Raw genomic sequence first — 27,288 nt, 5'->3', positions numbered from 1 at the left:
GGATTAATGTCATACTTTCTTGGCATTGAAGTACAACAAACAAAAAGAGGTATCTTTATTAATCAATAGAGATATGCAGAAGGAATACTTAAGCGTTTCAAGATGGATAATTGTAAACCAATTTTAACACCAACTAAAGAAAGGTTGAAGCTAACAAAAGATGAATCAGGAGAACTCGTGAACTCAACAGATTTTAAGAGTCTCGTTGGATGTCTGAGATATTTAACTGCTACAAGACCAGACATTATGTATGCAGTTGTATTAGTTAGTAGGTTTATGGAGTTACCAAGACAGTCACATCTACAAGCTGCAAAGAGGATTTTGAAGTATATCAAAGGAACAATTAGTTTGGGAATGCTTTATACAATTTCTGAAGATCCAAAATTGGTTGGTTGTACAGATAGTGATTGGGCTGGAGACACAGAAGGAAGGAAGAGTACATCTGGTTATGCATTTCATTTAGGAACATGATTCTTTTCCTGGTCATCAAAGAAACAACAAGGTGTTGCCTTGTCAACAACAGAAGCTGAATACATAGCTCTTGGAAATTGTGCTACACAAGCTGAATGGCTAAGGATGATGCTGAAGTCTCTTTTCAATGAGCAGATTACACCTACAACAATAATATGTGATAACAAGTCCTCAATTTCATTAACAAATAATCATGTGTTTCATGGAAGGTGTAAACACATTGATATAATATATCATTACATTAGGGAGCTTGTCAGCAATAAGGAGATTGCTGTTGAATTTTGTGAAAGTAAAGATCAAGTGGCTGATATTTTTACCAAGTCTTTGAAGTCTAATACCTTCATCTATTTGTGTGGAAAACTTGGAATGATTAGTAAAGGATATCTTGGTTTAAGGGAGGATGTTGAAGATTAAACTAAGATATAGTTTGTGAAAGCAACTAGTAGAAGTTGATGCTGTTAAGAGGAAGCAACTTAGAGAAGTTGACATGATATTGTGGAAGCAACTAGGTGGAGTTGCTACTGTCTGAGTGAAAGCAACCAGTGGAAGTTGGTGTCACCTATGGAAACAATCAGTAGGAGATATTACGCGTTATTGTGAACGTGTAGTAAACTTGAGAAACAAGTTTTCCAGTTTTAAAGTTTGGGTACGTATAGAGTTTAGAATATTCTAGAAGAGTCTTGTTTTAGAATTTGATTTGTTAGGAAAGAGCCTTTGCTTGAGAGTCAAGTTTGTTAAACTATAAATAGGCTGTTAAGCCATGAGTTTATTTAACACCAATACAAGAGATTTGTTTGAGTTACGAATTGTGTTCATTAAGTCTTTGATATCATATTTTCAACATCCATTAATCTCGATGCATATTTTGTTACTTTAATTTAGGTATTTGATGGTGAAGAGTTGGTTTTCATGGTGTTGGTGGCGAAGCTAATGGCGGACGCGGTGGCATAATTGTTTGGGCATGCCTTGGATATTTGGGCGTGACTTCTATGTGATCAGTGTGTATTTACCAAGGATAGTCTTTGTCAGAGAGATCTATCGACTGGGTCATTATTAGTGAGTCAAATACGATTTCCGCTCTCCTCGGATTCATTTTTGCTCTCCCTCTAACAAAATCGAGACAAAAGGGGATGGAGAAATATCAGGAATATTTTGAGACAAATAAATTTCGCGGCTAAAACTATTTTAAGTGATAAAATATTTTCCTCACAAAAGATACCTAGAGTGACAAAATTTTTCATTAGTGAATAGTGTCAATTTTATTTTCTCATGAAATAGTTTTGGTGGAAAAATGACTTATGTCGCTAACTAAAAAAATTGGTGACGATTTCTTAATGTCGTCACAGAACGCTTTCTACGACTCAGTATATGTGACGAAATTGTTTATGCCGCTAAATTCTTTTTGCAACAAAAAAAAATTGGTTTTCGTGACACAATATTTTTCTATTAAAAAGGATCCCTATTAATTATTTGGATAAAATTGATATTGCTTATCCTGTTTTATATGGCAAAATGCCCATCCATCTTTTCAGTAAGATACATTTCATAAATGGGAAATTCATACAACAAAATAAACAAAAACATGTATATTCTTGTAACCAAATTGTTTATTAATTAAAGAGACGCACTCACTCCGACAAATAGGTTGTCACAAAATACAAGCTAAAATTTAGATGTCTTTAGAGTCTTTACATTTGATGGAGTATCGTCTGTTAACTGTAAGTTTCAGTACTATTTTACTTTTTACTGTATATCATGTGATTGCTAGCTACCACAGTAGCTAAACTAGATCCCCTACCAATCAGCGTCGAAGTTCCATAGCAAACCGAAGTTGTCATATAACGTGTAACGTATATTTGTAATCTAGGTAGATATACAAGAAACAAGAAAAAATGAGCATCTCTTTGATTTCACGTAAATTGACCAATATGCTATCACATTCTAGTTTCAGTGCAAGTTTATTGCTGAAGTGGTTGCATACATAATAATTAAAGGAACCTACGCATAAAGTAACTAAGAAAGTATCCCACAGAAACAAGGTTTGCATAAAGTAACTCAGATTAGATTTACAGTGAGCAGAGCATGCAAGATGCAAGCAATAAAAACGAACTAGTCTCAATTCGTGCATTGTTGTCATAGTGTTTGATTTACTCGATCAAATTCATGCATCATCACTTCAATATATATCAACAAGTGCACAATATCTTATTTAACCTCGTTTAATTGGGCCCCTAAAAACAATTAGGGCCCTGACCAATTTATATCCACACCAAAAAATTTTAGGGATTTCAAAAGGTGGTGAAAATACTATTTTACCCTTATTACTTAAAAACCTATCAACCCTAAAATCAAAATCAGTTTACTCTCCTCCCCTCTCTTCCTCTCCCACCTGAGTTCTCTCCCTCTCCTCCATTAACGACACAAAAGAAAAAAAAAAATCTTCGTCGATTCTTCGTCGTAATCGTCGATACGAAAATTTTTAAGACCGCAGTAACAAGCCGGGAAGAATTAGAAGAAGAAATGACGCCGATTAGAAAGTAAGTGAACTAAGACCCTCCTTTGTTTTGATTTTTTTTCTTGAGTCTTGATTGTGAAATTGAGGTCTAAAACCGATTTTTTTCAGTTACAGTGAGTGGGTCGTTACTATGTATTTTCTTAAACCCTAACGATTCTTCATATGCATGTTAACTCTATGAAAAATCGTTAAGCTATATGATGTTTAAGTTAACGACCTTAATTCTGTTACTACAATTTTTCCCCCAAGATTTGGGTCATTGCCTCTGTAATGGAATCTATTGACGACCCTAATTCTGCTAATAACAGTCTCTTTGTCTTGAAAACTGGAAGTGTCGTCAATATATATATTCGAGTCGTCATTGAACTCTTATGGTTTGGATTAGAGTCGTTACTCTTAATTGACGACCCTAGTTGCAAAACATAAATACTCAGTGTACAAAATATTGATAGGGTCGTCACATTATTTGTTAGTGTCGTCATGTTTTCTATTAGAGTCGTTTCTGTTTTAAAGAATAAGGTGACGACCCTTGTTCTGATAGCATGAAATAGTCAACTGATTTGTTCCTTTTTTGTGTGTGTTACCATTGTAGTAAAAAAAATACAAGAAACACATGCCCACTCCTTCTTCCAAACCTCCATGACCCACCAGATACTTGAATGCCGGTCCATTCCGAGGAGAAAAACCGAATGAGTTACCCTTGTCCATCGACGAACCAAGAGACCCCGATAATGATTCGTCGGATTCGTCATTGGGGAAGGCGTATGCGTGATATGAGGTGCTTCGTGGGAAAATTTTTGAGTTCGACCATTGCTACTTTATCTTGGAAGGCACTATGTATAATTACGCCATTTATGGTTAAATGTGTAAGTGCACCGTTATTATCTATTGTATTTCATTTCCTTCAACGCAACGCTATGCAAGATGTATGTCTTTTACGATTCAATAAAATGAGTATATGAAATCAAAAATTATGAAAATCCAGTGGAAGAGTCGTTGCACCATATTTCTACGGCACCTAACGACCCTTCATAACATTTGCGATGTCTAGCTAGGATCGTCATTTCGTATGACTACAAATATGACGACCCTAAGTATTACATTTTACAGGGAGTTTTGGTTTAGAGTCGTTCCTGTGTTAACCAAAAAACATAACGACTCTGGGTGACCTAGTTAAAAAGGGTCGTCAATCTGTATCACATTACCCTAACGATTTTTCATAACCTGTCAAAGTTGCAGGTTTGAGTCGTTATTAATAGTGTCAATATATTGACGACCTCACAGAGTCGTTTGGGTATACACCCCCCGACTCTGACGACCCTTACACTGAGTTGTTCCATAGTGGGGATGATTTGACCACTTGGAGCAACAAACACACAAATCGAAGGGTATAAGATGTTTACCTGATTATTTTGAGCTTGGGGTTCCTCATTTTGAGGGTTGGTTTCTTCATTTTGAGCAATGAGATATTCATTTGCACCAATATTCATGGCTTCCTCTATTAACATCTCTTCATCAAACATCCAATCCATAGGATTAGTTGAGACAATCTCACCTTCAACACAGTCATGTTTGTTATTTGAAGCTTCACCAACATCATTTCCTCCACTACAATCACTCATTTCTAAAAACCCTAACTTTTCCCACAAAAACTCCTCTTCTTCTTCTGAACACACAAAAACACTACTCCCCCCTCCCCCAAATTTTAACTCTTAAATATGATTTTAACTTAAACAAACTAATTAACTTAACTTAATTAATCATTAATAGTGATCATTTAGGGGTAATTTATCCATTTCGAAAAAAATGGGATACGGGATAACCCATATTTACTGTTTCATGACCCTTTTTTATCTTGTAATAGGGCACCTAATTGTTTTTAGGGACCCCAATTAAACGAGGTTATTTAAGTCATGCATTGTCATACACGGTATCATACAATTAAAAGATTGAACTCTGGTCTGAACAGTTTCTTTGTTCTTGTAAACTGAATCTTTATAATTAATATTATCTTTTTATCGACCCAAAAAAGAAGAAGATATAAGTAGATAATGAACCATACCTCATAATTTTAAGAATATTTTGTAGATATCAAAACATGCAGCTAATGACCATACACATTTTAATATTTGAAGGAATTTAATTAAGTATTGGAAATCTTGTCCTCTTCTCTCTTTTCTCGCTCTCGTCTCAAAAACTAGTGAAAATCCATGAACTTCTTTTTTTTTTTTTTCTCAAAGATTTCTTGTTTTTTAATTATTTTTATTGTTTCCAATAATTTTTTCGTTATTAGAAAGATTTTTATCTTCGCTATTTGGACGATTCTATCTACACTTTTATAGTTTTTTTTCCTAACGATTTGTTCGTGTTTGGTTTTCTTGATAAGTACATCGACGATTCATCAAGGGAAAAGATCAGTATCTTTTTCATCAAAAAAATAGATCTTAGGTTCGGGTTAGTTGCACATGAAGAATTTTGGGCATATCACTCCTCTGTCATAGGAGCATCTCTTTTCCAAGATGAAAAAAATATATCAAAATGGTCGAATTATAGTTTCGTATACCATTCCTTCTTCAATCTCATAGTACAAGATTTGGGTGCTATCGTGGTAGGTCGCTCTTTCTCTTCGCGATTTATTTACGTTTTGTATCTTTTTTTGTATTTGTTTCATGTTATGATGTACTTGTTTCTCTTTAAAACCATCATGTTAACATTTCTTGTGGACCGAAATACTTGTGGTTAGATAATCAAAAAAAAGGAAAAAAAAGGAAATCTTATCATATCTGGCAAATGGCCATACATATTAATTAATATTTAAAGGCGACGTTATAACTAACAAAATAATTAAAAATCATTTCCCTCCATGAAGAGGATGTTGAGAATTATGAGATATGGCTGATTATTTAACGATGGTGCAATACACCTCCTCATTTTCCACTCCCTATTCTGAATCTAAACCTCATATTTATAAAATGGTGAATCCCATCTGTACCTGAATGTGATTCAAATTCTAGATGTGTGGTGCAGATTGGAGTGAGCAGAGTAACGAGGTGGAGATAGGAAAGGTGAATAGCATTTCCTTTCAAAGGGAATATCTATCTAATGGCCATACATATATTAATATTCGAAGGGGACACTGAACTGGCTAGATACCAATAGAAATGCACGTCCCCTTCAAATATTAATGTATCCATTAGGTGGATGAGAGCAGATTTCCCATACTTCTTAATCTCTGGATTCTCAACGTCCTCTTCATGGACTTAAATTAATTTATAAATATTTTGTTTGCTGCAATTACTTCAAGTATATTTAATATATGTATGGTCATTATGAGGTATGGTTCATTATTCACTTCTTTCTATTAGTTGTACAGTTATTTTTGGGTATGGTTCGTTATTCACTTCTATCCTTTAATTGTATGGTCATCAAAAAGCTCGGTACATTAAAATTTGAGCACTACCTAACACGTTAGTTTCGTGGAGTATGTTGGGATAGTTTAATTGGTACAGTGGCACATCAAGCAACAGGGATAAGCACGTATCACAACATGACAAGTTAAGAAAGCACGTCATAGTATGCATAAAAAACTACAAAATACATTACATTTTGTGTATGTTTCTCAATAGAGTCTTTATTCTAGCCAATTTTTGACATTTGATCATCGTTATATTAACTTATTTTTATAAAAACTCATAGAATACCTAAATATTTGGGAAATATGTACTACGAAAAAGAAAAAATAAATATATCCGACCCAGCACAGCACGACATAGCACATTTATTTTTCCGGCACAACATAGAATAACAAGTCATCTAACATGGCACGCCTTAATCTCCAGCACAACACAACACGTGAGTTCATGGACTGGGCTGTGCTAGGTCGGTACATATTACACCGTGTTGTACCTGGCTTTCGACTAAAAGAGCCCGGAACGACATAACATACCTTAATCTGCAACAAAACACAACACAACACGCAACACGTTTTTCATTTGTTGCGCTGGGCCAACGTGTTTTACACTTGGAATTATGTATTAAAACTAAATTGCTTAGGTAATACGTAATAGTGCTACTAGCTACGTTCCTAAAGGGAAAACTTTGTTCATGGCCTTCCAAGTTTTCTATAAATGCAAGTACGAAGCCATCACCAAAAAATCTATCCCACTTCCCAGCATACATTCAAAAAATTATTCGGATTTCATTCCACATAATTAGCTTTTAGAAAAAACCAATGGGATACCAAATTATTTTTTCAATCTTTCTTTTGTTTTCATCGATCTACATTGCAGAATCGATGAACTCTACCCTTACCAGTGAGTTTTATGTAGCAGCACCAGCAGAACATCTATGGGATGTTATCGGCTCCAAGGATTCCTACAAAACCATTCAAATGTTAGTTCCTGGTATGTTCGAGAAACTTGAAATTCTTGAAGGCGACGGCGGCACCGGTACTGTTCTTGCCGTTGTATTTTCTCCTGGTACGCATTTTTATGTAAACTCCGAAGAAAAAGTGACAATCGATAATCAAAGGCGTGTTTGGGAGATATTGCAAATCAAAGGAGGATATCTAGACATGGGTGTAACATCTTTTATGGAGAGTTTTGAAATCATTCCAAAAGGTCGCAACTCTGTTTTCAAAACCATGATCAGATACGAGGTCCCTGACGAACTTGCTCATAAAGTGTCTTCTCTCATTACTATTGAAGGTATGCTTACCATGGCTAAAGCTACAGCAAAATATGTGGTCGATAGTAGCAAAAAATCGCCAAACTATTCATCTATCGACAATGCCGATAAATATGAACTATAATTTATAACCGATCTTACTACCGTAGGTGATTTAGTAAGATCTGGTCAATGCATAAAAACGTTAATTTAAGTCCCTACGGTGGTTCCATAATAGCGAAAAATCGCCAGATTATTATTGTTATTGTTATCATTTTCTTTGATATTTGAAAAATAAAATAAGAAATAATGTCGTTTATTTTAAAAATACATAAGGGGGCTGTAGACTTGCAGTCTTTGTTGCACGAGTCCATAACTATTTGATCATTTGATGTATTAGTATGCTTCAAAAAAATTGATGTATTACCAGTTTCATTTCCAATTTGTATCTCGTGTAACCATTAAAATTGTAATAAATGAGTGTTTAGTTATGAGAAGTTTTAATGATATTTTTGTTCATGTTTATCTGTATTCTCTCGGAAGTTTGAATAAATTTTTTGTTCATATTTATCTGTATAATCATTGAATAACCCAAAGAACGATTATTGATGCAAATATGGAAAGGCTAGTATATGGTACACTGCGTCTAAGGTTAATCTATGGTTACCTTGATACGATGGGTTTTAGTATTTCATATATTAGCCACTAGCCAGACTGCAAATTCAAATGTATACAAATGGGACATTCAAATTAAAGCTCCCGGCTTGAAGTCTGTAGTACCCTAGTTAGCTTAGCAATTTTGGGATTCTGACAAAATGTACGGAACAATAAATATGCACGTATCAATTGGTTTCGTAATTTCAAGTTAAGACCATCTCCAACTAACGAAGAGGGAATTTCCTCTAAATCCGAGGTGGCGTGGAATCTAATCGCGGAGTAAAGCGACAGGGGAACCCCAAGTCTTATGGTGGTCAAAATGTTATGTTCTATGATCGTTTGACAAGGCTGCGATCAGTAAAATGATTTGCGATCTACAAACTGTTTACTGAGAAACATTTTCCTAGTAATTAAGTACAACTAAAAACTCTAAGCTTGTAGCAATTTTTCATTTATCTGCAGCGAGGTATTTCTAACAATTCTTATGCTTCGGAAATAGTGTGTTGTTTTTATGCAGTGTTTCATTGTTTAGTTCTACAATTGCTGAACATTTCACCGATTCCCAATGGTCGGTCGTTGGGTTTTAAATGGTCGATGACAAAATGAATTGGGGGAATGTTTACCGACCGTTATTTTGTTCCCTTATGGACGTATTTTTTTTTGTTTTTTGGAAATCACTTTTCAATTCATACAAACCAAAATGATGATTACATGACTACTTACAAGATTATAAAAAAACCAAAATACAAGATAATCAAAATCCAAATACAAATGACGACATCAATTGCAAGTACATCGGGAAGAGAAAGAGCCATGAACTGCAAAGACATCCAATTTTTGTAGACGTAGTAGTGATGAATGATGGTATGAACCGGAATCAACTCCGACCGTTTAAAATGATTATCTTCTTCAATAAAAGATGCTCCAAATGAAATGGAGTATTTTGCCCAAAATCTTGTAGATCCAAATGAATCTGGGTGCCCTAAAACCCTCTTGTTGAAGACGAATCCAAAGAGACGCCGAGCAGAATCGTTGATGTTTTTGATGAATCGAGAATAGCATGCCAAGAAACACCATGGAGATTTGAAAGAATCGCTATTAAAGCGAAGAAAAAATCGTCCAAAAGACGAAGAAAAGATCGCCCAAAAGACGAAGAAAAGTGTCCATAGACACCAAAAACAACAAAAATAAAAACTAAAACAAAAATTAAATTATTCTTGTTCATAAAAAACTAAAAATCTTGCTCAGATCTAATCCTCTAGATAGAGGAAGGAGAAGAAAAGAAAAAAACAACGTATTATTTATCGAAAGGGTAACTTTGTTAACATCCTAAGAGATATTACATTTTTGCTTATTCTCTTTCAGTATTTTTCACTCACTCATCACTACCGAAAGGGTGACTTTGTAGCTGCTTCTATCCAAAAAGGTTGTATCAGGCGGTGCAAATCAAGTTTGGATTTGCCAAAAGGTTGACTCGATTAAGAATACAGTTATGGCTTAGAGGTGTGCAATTTGTTTGATTCAGGAAACAAATATTCAGTTTATGTCTCATTGGTTTGTGAGACAACTGTGGTATGACGACAACTTTGGTTGGTCATATATTCAAACCAAGTAAGGGGTTATGACAAGGTGACTCTTTATCTCCATATCTTTCTCTCCTGGTGGTAGAGGTTCTTTCTAAATTGATGAATGATGTAGTGGGGAGGGGTCAGCTTTATGGGTTTCAAGTCATCGAAAACGGTACTATTATTTCTCATCTTCAATTTGTTGATGATACACTTATTTTTATTGATGCAAGCGTGGAAGAAGTGAGAAGACTTTTAATCATTTTGGTTGTGTTTGAAACCATTACCGGGTTGAAATTGAATCTAGACAAAAGCACAATGATAAATGTTAGGGTTGATGCGGTGATAGATGTTTTATCTAGGGAGCTTGGTTGCAAGACAGAAAAATCACTTTTTACTTATCTAGGAATGCCAATTGGTGAACATTAGCGTAGTACTACGGTGTGGGAGTATGTCTTGGTAATAATGGAGCAGAAGTTGGTAACTTGGAAGAAAAGCAAATTTAATAAAGAAGGTAGACTTATTCTTATCGAGAGTTGTCTTGCGAGTTTACCAATCTATTACCTGTCTTTATTTCATCTTCCAGTTAGTGTGGATAAAAAGATGGTCCGGATTATGCGTAATTTTTTATGGGGTGCTGCGGAGGGGAGAAGAAAATTAGTTTGGGTTGGTTGGACCAAAATATGCATGCCTAAAGAGAATGGAGGGTTAGGAGTTAAAGTGCTTAGGACTACCAATCATTCTCTACTGATAAAGTGGATTTGGAGATATTCGAAGAACAAAAATAGTCTTTGGAGGAACATAGTTAATCAGAAATTCAAGAGGAACACAGATATACTAGTGCCGGATGTAGATTCCAAGCCTCAGTGTAGAAGTCTTTGGAAGAATATCATGAATATGGTTCCCATTGTTCAAGACATGGCCAAGTTTACGGTGAGAAATGGAAGAGGGATCAGGTTCTGGAAGGATAAATGGTTAGATAGAGGGAGATTGCAAGACTTATTCCCGGTGGTATACAAAGCCACTAAAATGAAGGACGCGATTTTTACTGATATGATTGTCAATAACAATTGGAGTTGTGAATTCAGGAGGACTTTGAATGCGAATGAGAAACTGGAATGAGATTTGCTTAGATGAGACGGCTATCCTATTCCGGTATTGGTGTCATAAGAGGATGAATTGGTTATTATGGAGGATTTCAGTGCTCACAAGTGTTATGACGTTATGTTAGGTAATTTCGACACTTGTAGTTTCGACAAACACCTATGGAAAGGATATATCCCTAATAAGGTTAGTTTTAGTCTTTGGGCTTGTTTCCATGATTCCCGTCCGACTAGAGATATGCTTACACATCGTGGCATGGACATTGAAAGTGATCTATATTTTTTTTGCAATGTCGAAAAGGAGACACCTGATCATATGTTTGTGCATTGCTCCTATTCCTTTGAAATTTGGAATTATTTTATAAAGGCTTTTAAGATATCTTGGCCTTTACCGAGAACTCTGCTCCATTTGTTTGAAGCATGGTCGACGAATGTGTTTTGTGGAAGAGGAAAAGAGGGGTGTGGAAGATTATCTATTATGCTATTTGTTGGTCATTGTGGAAGGAGAGAAATGTGAGAGTTTTTGGTGGTCGTCTGAAGAGCACAAGGGAGATTATTGATATTATAAAACAGCTTGTAGTCTTATGGTCATGTGATACCAATACTTTCAATTTTGTTCCCGCTAGTCTCATTTGGAGCAATTGAGAAGACCTTATGAGTGAGTGATTCTATTTGTACTTTGTAAAGGTTTTTCTTTTCTTTTTAATATAACATTTTCTTCGGAAAAAAAAACCTCCTCCTTTTTTGAACTCTTTTGTATGGTAATGTAAAGCCTACTTACCAAGAAAAAGAAGAAACAAAACAAAAAAAAAAGGATTTACAGTTCTTTTGTTTTTATAAAGGCATAGCATGCGATTGATAGAAATGAACTATTCTTAATTCATGCGTTGTTGTCATAGTGTTTGGTTCAATCAATCAAATCCCTTACATCAGCACGTGTATTATCCTTCATCAGGAGCACACTATCTCACTCAATTCATGTGTCATGGATGGCCCTTAGTTAGCAATTAGTAGTTCTCCAAACGTACGGAATGTAATATGTATGGGTATTATTCGGTTTTGTAAAAGTTGAATTTGGTCAAAAATCCAGTCAACGGTTCGTGATACAGCGGTAATTCGGAACGGCATACATATGTGTATAATTCGTTTTAAAGATATTAATTGTGCACCGCAAGATCGGTATGTATTAAATTAATAGAATATACATTTTTAGGGTTAATGTGGCATTAAGAATATGATTTCAACAAAGAATAGGATTATATCGGTTACACATTGAGCTTTATCACCAAACATTGCGTAGCCCAGTGGTCGCAGAGTAACTCAGGAAGGCAGAGGTCGTAGGCTCAATACCCATCGCCAACATATTTTTTTAGGAGTGAAGGAAACGGGATGGAACAGCGAGAGTCGGATGAATCATTCATACGAATTGCTAACTAGGTGATGGTCTACTATTAACTAAAGATAGAAGCGAATAATGCACCGTATCTCATAATTGTAAGCATATTTTCTTGCTGGCAAGAAGTGTAGCGTTGACAGAATATCCGGCATTTCCCGTGGCAAAATATTCGCGAATTAATTTAAGTCCATGAAGAGGTTGTTGAGAATTTAAAAATTAATTTACCTCCATGAGGAGGATCTAGAGAGTAGAGACGTGGATGATTATTTGACTACGGAAAATTTCTCATACCTACCTATAATAGCCATGCATCATTAATATTTGTAGGGGGACACCGAAGCTGACAAAATATTTAAGACAATCAGGCAAAATAAACGTTGAGAGTTGCCAGACGTGGTTGAATAATTAATGGCATGAGATCTGCTCATGTGCCGCTATAATGGTAGAAGGCATTCCAGCTAACAAAGTATTTAATATATAAAAATAATATTTTTCTCATGCATAAAGAGGACGTTAGAGTCCAAATACATGGTAGATTGTTTAAACATGCAAAATCTGCTCATATCTAGCAAATATAATGGCCATACATTCATTACTATTTGCATGGGACGTTGTAACCAACAAAACATTATAAGAATTAACTTAAGTCCATAAAGAGGGCGTTGAGAATGCCGAGACCTTATCCATCTAAATGCCATACTGCCCATACTATTGTTAATATTTGAAGCAGCATGGCTACTCACGAAATACTTATTAATTTAAGACCTCAAAGAGGGCATTGGCAGTTATGACGTGTGGATGGTTATATAAGGAGGGAAACAACTTTTAACTAGCTTAGGGAGTACATTAATATTTGAAGAAGGAAACATTATTTAAATACTCTTCAAAATTGGATCCTATTTTTATTTAATTTTTAAAAATATCCCTATTTTCTGAAATGTGGCAACAAGTAGCCCAAGTTGTTTTCATAAATGGACGCAATTAGCACAAGTTACTTGCAGAAGTGGACACAATTTTATACAAGTTGTTTCCAAAAAGTGGAAGTAACTTTCTCAAGTTGATTCTGAAAAAAATTATTTTTTAGCCCTCAAGGGTATTTGTGCAAGGTCAACAAAAATGGAGGGTATTTATAACATTTCCACTTTGAAGAAGACATTGGAGCGAGAAAGTATCGAGAGTTATGAGACCTGGTTTATCATTTAATTGTGTGAAATTTGCTCATGTGTAGCGTATGGCCATACATATATTGGTATAGTTTAGGGTTATTTACTTGTACCACGATATTCGAAAGTTTTCATATTTTTTCACAAAATTATCAATAATAACCTTATATTTTATCTTGTAACTATAAGTTTATATTTTAAATACACTTTCACAACTAATGTTTGAATACATTTTATAAGGGTAGAGACAAAAAATCTTTATATCTTTCTCTATTTCTTAAACTGCATGAAAACTCCAAAATCATTTTAAGTGGAATAGATGGGGTATATTATTTTCAGGATACATTGCAACTAACTACAATGTTGTTATAACATATTTATAAATAAATCTAAATCTTTAAAATTTATTCATCTGTGGTTGATTATTGAAGTATATGAGCGAAATATGCTCTCATCTGGAAATTGGCGATATGGTCATTATCGTTATCGTTATTCAAATAAGAAAACTTGTGGTCTTCGAACATAAGAAAACCTAACTTCAAACATCTCAAACAAATGTATGTTTACTTAAAATCATGGTCAAAATCAAGTTTAAGAATCGACAACACACAAAGATTCTCGCTTAATCCTAAATTGAAATTCATAGGATGAATCGGGATTATCCTTGGTTTTTATTTAAAATAGATTTTTTAATCTGTGGAATTGAATATGTACAGAATAAGCTAAAATTAGCCAAGCCAATATCACATTATACGCGTATTGTAGTAAATAATGTAGGGTCACAATATTGGTTTCAGTAAATTTCACATATAACATCTTTTTTTCAAAAAACTTAAGGGGTCACTGGCTCCACTATGGATTTGCCAACGCTGTAGCCCATCCCAGGGCCTCCCTAATGCCCATTTCTTTAACCCGTGCCTGCTGCCCGTTCTGTTGTCCCTACGGTTTAATATATCCCTATTTATTGTTTTTCCTATTAACTGCTTGGATAGGTTGTCCTATTAATTGTTTTGATAAAATTGATATAATCCTTGCACTGTTTTGCTGTCAGAATGGCAACCCCTCTTTCCAACAGATACAATCATTCATAGACAACAAGATAACAACTTAAAAGTTGGATGTTTTTAGGTACTTATAACTGGTAGTGATGCATTTAAGTGCTCTTTTACTTATGCATATAAAGCAAATGATTGCTTCCACAACGGTCGCCTCTTGTGTTTGAATGGCCGAGCTAGCTCCCTTACCAATCAGTGTCAAAGTTCTACAGCAAACAGAAATTTTCATATAACAGGTAGATGTACAAGGAACAAAAATATAACAGAAAAAATGTTATCCACATGAGCTCATGTACAACCTGGTTAAATTGGATTATACCTAATAACACAAAACCCGGATCGAAGTAAACACAACACTTCTTAATCAGTTATTTTCAAAATGTCTAATCTACTCTTGTTTAATTAACACTAATAATGTATTTAGGTAAATTAATTTAGTTAGTCAATTGGTTGAATTCAAATTCTCAAGTTAGGTATTGTTTGGATTGAACTCATGGATTATGTGTTGTGATTTTTGAGGATTTTTTTAATTAATTTTTTGAGATTTTTTTTGTAATAGAAATGAAACCACACTAGCCAAACACTTCTACAAAGGGATTGCAAAGCTACCGAGTGATTTCATACTCAAAATTACAGAAGGAATCAGTACTTTCAATTCTAAAAATATGAAAAGTCGGCAAGGTCGACAAAAAAATACCGTGCCGACTATAGGATTTCGACATACATAGAAAGATGTTACAAATGCATGATTAGTCGGCAAGGTATTAATCTCATAACCTGCCGACTAAACTATAGTCGTCAAGGAATAAAGATGAATACCATGACGACTCTGTAAATGCTAATTTCAGAAATGAAAAGTCGTCATGATATTCAACCTAGAAAGATAACGAGTAATACTAGTCGGCAAGTTCGACAAAAAAATACATTGCCGACTTTTGATAAAAATTTGGAATCATAAGGGATTTGAGATTGGGTATAAAATCATACCCAATCTCAAAACCCGTATGTTTTTTTTTTTTTCGTTTTGATTCTACTTTGTTTATTTTTTTATTTTTTATTTCATCATGTATGGTTAGAGTTTTAAAGAGATTTTGAAAATTGTTTTAATAGGTTTTGGTTTTAAGGTTGTATTAATGGATTAATAGTAAGGGAAATTTGGCCTTTTAACGGTTTTTAGACACCCCTTAACACACCATTTTGGATGGGTTTAAAATTGAAATACCCCAATTTGGCCAGGATGCACAACTGTTAAATGAAAAATATGATTTCACAATCTAGTTTCATTAATGAAAATGATCACGATTCGAGATACCATATCTCACCAGCTATCGATCTTAATTTTAACTTTTAATTTTTAACGGCTGAAATTCAAAGGGGTAGATGGTAGTGTTATACGTCTCGAATTGTACTTATTGTTGGTAGGAATGTAGAGTCTTATAAGAGGAAATGGATCAAACCATGTATTATAGTGTCCATCTAAGAATGTTCATGGATCCACCCTTACAATTAATTACCATATTAATTACGATATTATCCATTGGAAAGCCCAAATAGTTACATGGTTGCAAGAGCCTGACATGTACGAGAAGATAGTCGTCGCCATACAAGTGGAATGAATTGGCAACGCATGCCAACTAGCGAACTTAGTTTTTGAACGATCCGGTAACAATTTGTCAAATGCAACTTAATTGCCTTAACCTATTGCAGTTATGACATCGAGATATTTGGCTACTATCAAATTAATTGTTTAATGAATTCACAACAAGATTATAATTTAGTTGCCATATGGTGTAGCAAGTACCTGACAACTACTCCCTTCGTCGAAATAACATAGGCGGTGAACTAGTGTCTACTTATCCATCCATATAGACATGGTTCTATTTCCTTGATGACTCTTTTCAAATATGTTCCTATTTATGATAATAATATTACGCTAAATTTGATTTAACATTCCTAGTTTTCATCAGAAGCAAATGGTAAAACTAGAAAGGAGGAGGATAAATAAAATATACTATATCAATTTCTTAATCTGAGAAATTTGGCTTCTCTGCCTTTACTTGGACAGATTGGAGGACAATAGTTTAGTTGTTAGAATGTTTGTCAACTCCATACCAACTGTTAAAATTAGTAGGTTTAATTTACTGCATTTAACTACTCACGTATTTGGCTACTACAACTTTAATTGTCAAAACTGCCCATAACAACTAGGTGTTTATAGTAGTTGTCTTTGCATTCGGAAACACCCAATACATCAATTTTGGCTTCGCAACTACCCTTAGTTGCCTTTCTGTTTGGCAACAAAAACTAACATTTATAAAATAATTTGAGTCCACGAGAAAGGCCGTTAATATTAAAATCTGCTCTTATAGCGAACATGTATGCATCAATATTTGATGGAGACGTTGTAGCTAACAAAATATTTATAAATTAGTATATACATCTCTCAATTTTGAAATACCTATTAAATAGACAAAGCATTGGCCATATCATTGATAATCGATATCCCTAATAATGACGACTTTAAGTAAGGAAGGGCCAATGTATCCTAACGAACATGACGACTTTAAGTATGGAAGGGCCGGTGTATCCTAACGAACATGACGACTTTAAGTAAGGAAGGGCCAATGTATCCTAACGAACAACTAGATAGCAAGGGATTACGGAATCAGGTCAAACATAACATAATTTGTACATAAAATAACAGGATTATATATCACGTTTTATGTGACAAAAATCATTTTAGACAAATCTTCAACAAATCCTTCGCATAAGTGAAGTGCAATAGGATACATATACATTAATACGTGAAGGAGACGTTGCAGCTAGCAAAACATTTTTTGACTGTGCATGCATGGTTCCATAATGGTTGACTGAAGAACTTTTGAGTGTCACAAATAGTAGTGTCACGGTAAGTGGCTCCCTTGGTGGATTATAATTCATGTTTTTATATGCCATAAATAAATCATTTTCGACTAATCTTCAAGAAAACCATTCCATAAGTGGTAAGATAATGATATCTTTGAGATTGAAAGTGTAGTTTGCGTATTGTGGTCAGGGATGGAGCAAGGATTTTTTCAGAAAGGGTGTTAAGCTAATTTTTTTTAAAACGCTTGTAATGCTTATCGGTAACTAGTCCCATCCGCCTGGAGGTGTAAATTGGGTTGTGCCACCACGAGCACAGCCCAACACAACATGCTAAAATCTGAACACCACACAGTTCAACACGTGACTTATACCAACACGGCACAACACGTTAGTTTCATGGGACGGGATGAGTTTGACTAATCGGCATAGTAGCCCAGTATAGCTCGCGGCACGGAAAAGCACGTGTCACGGCACATCACAACACATTAAGAAAGCACGTCATAATATGTATAAATACTACAAAAAATGGCACAATACATCTTATTTTGTGTATATTTCACAAAATAACCATTATCCTAGCCAGTTATTGACATTTTATTATCGTCCTATTGACTTATTTTCATAATAACACATATAATACCTAAATATTTGGGAAACATTTATATTTAAAAATATAAAATAAATGTATCTGGCACAGCACAACACAACACGTTTATTTTTCTGGCACAACCCATCTCAGCACGCTTTATAGCACGACACAACACGTCATGTCATAATCTTCAGCACGGCACATAGCATGCTAAGCGCGCACATGATTTTGTGAGCTGGACTGTGCTGGGCCGGCACGTGTCACACCTGATCCGCCACAATATGAACCTATTTTTAATTATATCACATGTATGGAACGAAACCAGAATTATTTTGTGATTTGATGTTAAAGATCTGGTTTACCTTTCACTTTATGGCGGATCCACATAGAGTCATGTCTATAGTATTATTATAATTATTTTTTATTTATTTTTTGGTACACGAAAAGAAGCAAAAAACAAAGAAGAAAACTATCTAGAAGATTCTATCCATAGAGAAGCCACTTCAGCAGGAATCTGCTTACTAGTCCACATAGATTGGACGTTGTGGGAGAGAACATAACTGGAAAGAATGTGAGCAATAGAGTTTGCCTCTTCTAAAATATATCTGAAATCACTAGTGTTGAACCTAGTTATGAGCTTCTTGATATAAATTCTTGAATTTTCCAGAGTCTCCAAGGTGGTTTTTTCATGATGCTTGTGAAACATCTAATAACAATCTGACAATCTCCTTCAATTATTATATCTTGAAAACCTGATTGAGTTGCAAATTCAGTCGCCATAAGGAAACCATCAGCTTCTGCAAATAAGGAAGTGTCAGACCTTCCAATCTGAGTACCAGCTCCACAACAATTTGATTATGATCCCTTGCAATAGCTACAGATGCATAAATACCATTCTTCCAAGTTGCATCTACATTGATTTTGATGTAGGGTGATTCAGGTGCCTTCCAACATCGATCTTCAACATTAGGACTTTGTGTTACTAAATCATCTGCCTCAGTTTCATTTGCAGTTGCAGGGTTATAATAGAGGTTGAACCAGAACATTGCTATCTGGAGAGCTCCATGAACAATATGCTGTTTATTTTCAAAGACTTTCTCGTTCCTTATCTACAAATGCCCCGCAAATGGCCATTCCAAGAGAAGCTGAATAATACTTATCATTTCTCTGCAACTAAAATTGTATAAAAGATGAGACTGTTGGAGTGGTATTAACTTGGGTGCTCATTCCAAATGGAGAGGCAAACCATATAGCCTAAGCCAGATCACAGTGTAGCAGAAGGTGATCAATGGTTTACACTGCACTGTTACACATACAACATTCCATTGCGACACCTTCTACAAATTTTCCAACTTTCTGAGCTACAACAATTCCATTATGTAAGACTCTCCAGATGAAGTTTTTAACTTTTGGTGCAGATTTGTTGTTTCTCCGTAACTTCTTCCATGGGAAGCTAGATTCACCAAGACTGTAAACTTCTCCTTGATTATCTTGAATCAATTTTTGAAAGGACTATGAAGTAAATTCTCCATGAGTAGTGAGTCTCCAAACTAACTTATCATGATAATGAGCATTTATCTGAAGAGAAAGGATCTGACCTGCAGTGAAAGGATCCATTATCTCTTGAATAAGGTTTATACTCCAATGACTTGTACCAAGATCAATAAGTTGCTTTACTTTGATAACTTCTGGATGGATTGCAGATTCTCTTGTTGGCACTGAGATTGAGCTGGTTAGAATCCAAGGATCTTCAAAAATTGTGATATTTTCTCCATTCCCAACTATCTAGAAGTTTTAACAAATTCCTGGTGTCCATGATTGCAGACCAAGTAGTAGAGCAAGTTGAAGTTTTCTTAACATTCCAGAAATTATTTTCTCTTAGGTATTTTGCATATAAAATTCTTTCCCATAATTTTTCCTTATCCTTAAGAAATCTCCATGCATGAGTCAAATCATTAAGAGACCTAATCCATAAACCTCCCTTCTCCTTTGGAAAATTAAATTACTCCTATTTAAGGAAGTGCATTTTCCTTTTGTCTCTGTTGTTACCCCATCAAAAGTCTCTAATAATCCGAGTGAGCTTATTTAGGACAGTTTGGGGAATAAGAGAAGTAGCCATGAAATATATAGGGATGAGAGCGAACACTGATTGAATAAGAGTTGTCCTTCCAGCATGCGACAGTGAGTTTGTTTTCCATCCTTTCAGATTTTCTTCAAACTTCTCAATAAGAAAACTAAAATTAGATACTCTTCAACCTTTTTGTAGAATCTTCAATCCCAAATATTTCTCTTCTTTTCCCATCCTGCTAACTCCCAAAGTTGAGATGATTTCTTCTTCATATGATTCAGGCACACTTTTACTGAAGTATATGGATGACTTTGAGTAGTTAACCGGTTGGACTGATAACTTGTAGTATTCTTGTAAAATTATGGAAATGGAGTTGATAGTGGTGGTACCATTGTTACCAAACAACATGATGTCATCAGAAAACGTGACATGAGACACACTAGGAGCCCTTCTGTTGACCTTGTATCCACTGTATTTGCCTTCAGCCTCTATTCTATTTATAATCCCACTTAGAGTATGAGAAAAAATGATGAATAAATAGGGTAACAGAGGGAAACCTTGCCTGATTCCTCTTTCACTCATGAAAAAGCCTTCTGGTTGGCTGTTTAACAGAATAGAGAAAGAAGCAGTCTTCACACAATTCATTATAAGAGAATAAGATGTATCTCGTTATAGCAATGTTAAGCAATTCCTGACTAAGAAAGTCACATTCTATCCTGTCATATGTTTTTCATGTCTAACTTAAGAGCAAAAGCACCTTGAGAAGTATTTGAGCTGTGCATGTGATGAAAATTTTCTTTAACAATGACTATGTTTTCAAGAATCTGCCTACCTGGGATAAAGGTTGATTGATTTTTTTCAATGAGGCAATCTAAAAAAGGGCTCAATCTATTGGTTAAGATCCTGGTGACAATGTTATATAGTACATTGCACAATGCTATTGGTCTATAATCAACTGCTGAACTGGCATTCTTCTGTTTTGGTATTAGAGCTTGATAGGTGTGATTTAAACCTAAAGGAAGGTAAGAAAATCTGAAGATATCTTGTATCTGAAAAAGCGGGGCTCTAACAACCACACCAAATATTTCGCTTAGCAATCTGTATGGACAAACTCCAATATACTTTCTAGAGAATCAACTAGACAGTCAGACTCAATCTAGATAAAAAGTATATCAAAGAGTTTGTATCTCAATCTCTCGATTTAAATCTTACTCAAGCAAACTGCGAGTCTCAATTTAAATACAAGAGAGATAAACTTGGATGCTACCATAGACCAATATCCAAGCGTCAATCAATTTAAATCAACAACCAAAAGGGTCGGATATTCTAATTTATTGAACAATGCACAACCTGTATAATTTCAAATATATAAACAAATATAATGCGGAAAAGAAATAACACAGACACCAGTATTTTGTTAACGAGGAAACCGCAAATGCAGAAAAACTCCGGGACCTAGTCCAGATTGAACACACACTATATTAAGCCGCTACAGAAACTAGCCTAGTCCAAACTAACTTCGGTCTGGACTGTAGTTGAACCCCAACCAATTTCACACTGATCCAAGGTACAGTTATGCTCCTATGTCTATGATCCCAGCAGGATACTACGTACTTGATTGCCTTAGCTGATCTCACCCATAACTAAGAGTTGATACGATCCAAAGTCGAAGACTTTAATAAAACAAATCTATATCACACAGAAAAGTCTACGATAATAGATAAATCCGTCTCCCACGAATATACCTACGAGTTTTGTTCCATCTTTTGATAAATCAAGGTGAACATGAACCAATTGATAAACCATACTTATATTCCTGAAGAACAGCCTAGTATTATCAATCACCTCACAATAGTGTTAATCGACGCAGCGAAAAAAGATATTGTGGAATCACAAACGATGAGACGAAGATGTTTGTGATTACTTTTTATCTTGCCTATCAGAGATAGAAATCTCAATCCAATTATTACGATTGTACTCGTACGATAGAAACAACAAGATCAGATCACACAACTACAATAAAAGTAGTATCGGTCTGGCTTCACAGTCCCAATGAAGTCTTTAAGTTGTTAACCTGGTTTAGAAGAAGAAACCAAAGGTTAAAGGAGAATCGACTCTAGCTTAGCACAACTAGTATCACACAGAATGTGTGGGGATTAGTTTTCCCAGTTGCTAGAGTTCCCCCTTATATAGTCTTTCAAATCAGGGTTTGCAATCAATGTTATCTTGGTAACAAAGCGTTCAATATTCCCCTTTAGATGAAAACCTGATTTAGATTCAAGTTAATATTTATCAACCCTTAGATCAAAAACATAGCTTGTTATACACAAATGAAATGCACATTCCTGGGCTTGTATAACCGTACCGAAAATTGTACATTAGTTGGTTCAACAATAGTTAACCAAATGGTTATCCATATGATCACTTTTCATATCAACCATATTCCTTTTCACCATAACTAGTTCAAATGACTCAAATGAACTAGTTAGAGAGTTGTTCATTTGCAAGGAAATCTTATGTACTATACAAGACACAATTAAAGCAAAACCGATTTGATTCACATGAATCGGTTCATGAACTCTATAACCACAATTTTCAATTGCATTCCTTAGTTTATAAATATAAGTTCACTAAACATAGTTTTTAGACATAACCTACTCAAGTTCGCGGACTTAAGTTCGCGGATGGAGTTTACAAACTCCAGCAAAAATTCTCGGGTTTGAGAAATTCGCCAGTTCGCGGACTTAGCTCATGCACTTCTCTGGTTCACTTGATCAACAAAGTTCGCAAACTTCGGTTCAAACAATAAGGACTTATACATATATGTGTTTCCACAACAGTGCTTATATCCTCCAAATGGTTATATAGTCTAAACTCTCATTTCAATCATTGAAACATTCTCAGAGGACGTTATATAGTTGTTATTCACAAACCATTTTTCGTCAGAGCAATTTTCAAAGTGCTTGAAACATAATCATGACTTTCATCACTAGGTAAAGATGAACTTGGCTAAAGCGAAATCTTTACCAACACATATTTCAAGAAATAGATAGGCGAGGTAAACTCAGCTCGAAATACCAAATGTGTATAATCTAAGTGTCTATATAGCAAAACAACTTTTTTCTCAATATAAGAGATAAATAGACTTTTGAGTGCACTAGTGGAAAATGGATGTTTAGCAACCCACATCAGAGACCCTCGTTGACTGTAATCAGAATTTTGACCAAACGAAGAACGGGATCCTAATGAAATTGGCTACATATTAATTCTCCTCCTTTTTGTCAATAAAATTGGGAAAGGTACAAGAACGGGATCCTAATGAAATTTCCAAAAGAGACATTTCATGACCAAAAGAAAGCATATATCATCTTATTTAGATGCAATCATAAAGCCGAAGCTAAATACATTCATCAAGGAGTCTATAAAGATACAAGATAACCCCTATAATATTCCACAGCCGCACTCCCCACAGAGATTTGGTAATTAAGAACAAGTTCAATTAAGAACTCTCCCCCAAAAATTATTATTCCCGAAAGAACAACAAGAGCGACCTTAATTTCAAAAAGAAAAGAAGGATTTCTTTGGACATAACAAATCACATACAAGTATGAATTTGAATCCAAAATATTTAATTAAATTAACCATAAGAGAACCCATGATTAATTTAATCAAACATGCTCAACATAAGTAAACTTATAGAGACTTAAAAACACTCAATTAGATTAATCACAAGAAATCCCATAATTAATCTAATCGAAATACACAACTGAACTAATCACAAAAGTAATCAACTTAATTGGTCATGCTCAACACAAAGTATTTCATGGAACAACAACTATGCCAAGACAATGACTCATTCGATAGAGCTCAACATAAGACACCTTATGGAACAACACAGTATGTACACAAAAATATGGATCAGGGAAGATCAATACTGCGGAATACACAAGGATTCATTCTATTTTCCATCACTATTTGCATAACAACATTCAATAGGCATAATCCTTGAACACAAAATATTTTAACCTATCTTTCATCAAAAATTGACATAATAGGCTTAACTTTTGTATTTGTCAAAAGTCAATTCATTATTTCATCAATACATGCATATCAAGTTCACAGACGTAAACACACATATCCCAAAACAATATTGCAATATATAAAACCGTAAAGATTAATACTGCAAAAATCATCTTCCAAACACTTTTAGAAATTAAACCAATAAATCTAAAAACATGAAGATGAAAACGTTGGACATAGCTATGTGTAATCACAATAATGGCTATTCCAAACTCTAGTTATTCTTCTAAGCAAAACAAGAAAAATAGAAGATTTACTAGGCATTGTAGATCTTTCTCAGAGCATCTACTGAGAATTCCTTCTCATTATTGAAAAACCCTTTGATTATGGGATGGTTCAATTCCTCTAAATCTTCAGAAATATCAGCCAACTCACTAAGTTCTCTTTTTAGCTCACATAAGGTGTTCTTGGTTAGAGAAAACATTTTTCATAGTGAGTTATCTTTTCCAAAGAGGAAATGAATTGAGATTTTAAATCATTTCTCTTGTTGATGAAATCTTTCACCATGCCTCTAAAATCAATATCATAATGACAAACACACAAGAGACAGTTAGAGGAAGAACCTTCTCAATTGATTGTTGACTTCACTTTCTTTATTCTTGAGCAAGAGATTCCTTCATAAAGATACACATTAACTACTTCAACTGCATCTCTTTTCATGATCCCTCTAGTAATAAGAGCCATGAGTGTGTATCTTTTGAACAAAAATGAGAAAGAGAACAAGAATAGAAACGAATTTATGAATCACCGTACCCTAGAGACATAAAATAAGTCTTTCAGGATTTATTATCCGTCTTCCATATTTTTAGGAGAATATTTTCTCAACAAACCTAAGAAACAGACTTACCAAACAACAACTTGGGCCCTTATTAGTGCCAACCTCATTTTCCCCAAGATAAACAATGAGGATGCGAACGTCCATGAAACTAGACAGTGACGTTGTGAGCCAAACGGTCCCCTTGTTTATCGCAAAGTGATTTACCAAGGTTTGTTGTATAAGCAGACTTCCTACCTCTTTTGATTCTGGAAGCTTTGGTTTTCTGAGACCCATGTTGATTATCCAGATTCATCTTTTGCATGTTCCTTTGCAGTCTGGAAATTCTTTTGTTGTTCCTCTTGAACCTCCAACACGTGCTTTGAACATGATTTGCATTTCCAAAAAAACGATTAAATCAAGGATCCTTTGTCTTGTTGAAGTGCCTTCTGTTTATCACAAATGCCAACCTTTATTTTTCCACGACAAGTAGAAACAATGGGGTTGACAATGTCTGCAGTCTTACTTTTAAATCCTAAACCATTTGTATTTCCAAAGGATTTCTGACCAAATAACATTGCTGAAATTTTTTCAGAGCTTCCTGATAATCTTTGTAGATCATCCTTGAGAGTATTAGTCTTTTTTTACTTCATAGCAATGGTTCTTGTGAGTTTATCATTAAGATAGTCTATCTCAAGATCTTTCACCTGGATTAATGACTCTATTTTCTTCAATGAAGCTTTTAATTGAAGGTTTTCTTGAAGAACCTCTTTGTTCAAGAATTCAAAAATCTCTGTGTCAGACTCAACTTCTGAATCAGATTTTGAGTATGTGGATGTTTGTGCTGCATGAGCTGAGGGTTCATCACATCCATCAGACATATTTAACACGTTGACACATAAGGATTTTTCTTTCTTAGAATCATTAGTAGCAAAAGCTAACAGTGGATGTATATCACATCTAATGCTTCTTTTTACAAATTCATTGATCCTTTCTGTTAATAATGGTTTATCGAACCATTCACCATTTGAGAAACATTCATCAGCCCAAGACAAGTTATAGGTTTTACTTGTGTCGGAAACGGCATTGAAGGCAATGGTTTGAGAAGAAATTTGATAAAGAATTTTTACCTTTCCAGAAGAATTATTTTTTGAGAGGGTCTTGAGGTTATTTCCTCCATCGATGGCATGCTTCCTAGAAACGTATCTAATGTCTTCAAATACAGTTTCTAAGATATCCCAGGTATCTTTAGACTTAGTGCAAGTAGACACATAGTGCTGGAGATTTGGGGTAATGGCCTGTCTGATAGCATTCAATCCGTCAGAGTTTTGCATTGCAGCAAGAGATTCTTCAGGACTGTAACTACCAACATCCTTAGGTAGAGATACATCGCCTTCTGTATTTACCTGAGGATTATAACCCTTAACGACACGTACCCAGGTTCGAAAATCACGTGCTTGAAGAAACCCACACATAGCAACTATCCACCATGGGTAGTTTGAGCCATCGAAGACTGGTGGTACGTTACTAGAGATAGAACCTTTTTCTATAGAGTCATATCGCTACAAACATAGACTTGTAGTGACTTAAACGTATTTGCCTGCTCTGATACCAATTGAAAAAGCGGGGGTCTAACAACCACACCCAATATTTCGCTTAGCAATCTGTATGGACAAACTCCAATATACTTTCTAGAGAATCAACTAGACAGTCAAACTCAATCTAGAGAAAAAGTATATCAAAGAGTTTATATCTCAATCTCTCGATTTAAATCTTACTCAAGCAAACTGCAAGTCTCAATTTAAATACAAGAGAGATAAACTTGGATGGTACCAAAGACCAATATCCAAGTGTCAATCAATTTAAATCAACAACAAAAAGGTCGGATATTCTAATTGATTGAACAACGCACAACCTGTACTATTTTAATTATATAAACAAATATAATACGAAAAATAAATAACACAAACACCAGAATTTTGTTAATGAGGAAACCGTAAATGCAGAAAAATCCCGGGACCTAGTCCAGATTGAACACACACTGTATTAAGGCGCTACAGACACTAGCCTACTCCAAACTAACTTCGGTCTGGACTGTAGTTGAACCCCAACCAATCTCACACTGATCCAAGGTACAATTATGCTCCTACGTCTCTGATCCCAGCAGGATACTATGTACTTGATTCCCTTATCTGATCTCACCCACAACTAAGAGTTGCTACGACCCAAATTCGAAGACTTTAATAAACAAATCTGTATCACACAGAAAAATATACGATAATAGATAAATCAGTCTCCCATGAATATACCTACGATTTTTGTTCCGTCTTTTGATAAATCAA

The 27,288-nt window shown here is 34.9% G+C and overlaps 1 protein-coding gene across 1 annotated transcript; it reads left to right on the top strand.

Annotated features, from left to right (window-relative positions):
- The first annotated feature begins 7,280 nt into the window (after positions 1–7,280).
- On the top strand, positions 7,281–7,796 carry LOC113294039 (S-norcoclaurine synthase-like). The gene has a single exon (XM_026542467.1). It carries the CDS (start codon positions 7,281–7,283, stop codon positions 7,794–7,796), a length of 516 nt encoding a protein of 171 aa, XP_026398252.1.
- Positions 7,797–27,288: the final 19,492 nt, after the last annotated feature.

This window comes from Papaver somniferum, chromosome 7, assembly GCF_003573695.1.
Source record: "Papaver somniferum cultivar HN1 chromosome 7, ASM357369v1, whole genome shotgun sequence".
Classification (NCBI taxonomy): Eukaryota; Viridiplantae; Streptophyta; class Magnoliopsida; order Ranunculales; family Papaveraceae; genus Papaver; species Papaver somniferum.
This window is presented reverse-complemented; position numbering and strand designations above follow the sequence as displayed.

Bases quoted from the DNA above. Each gene is read 5' to 3' on its own strand.
- LOC113294039 (XM_026542467.1), top strand. From the start codon at position 7,281: ATGAACTCTACCCTTACCAGTGAGTTTTATGTAGCAGCACCAGCAGAA.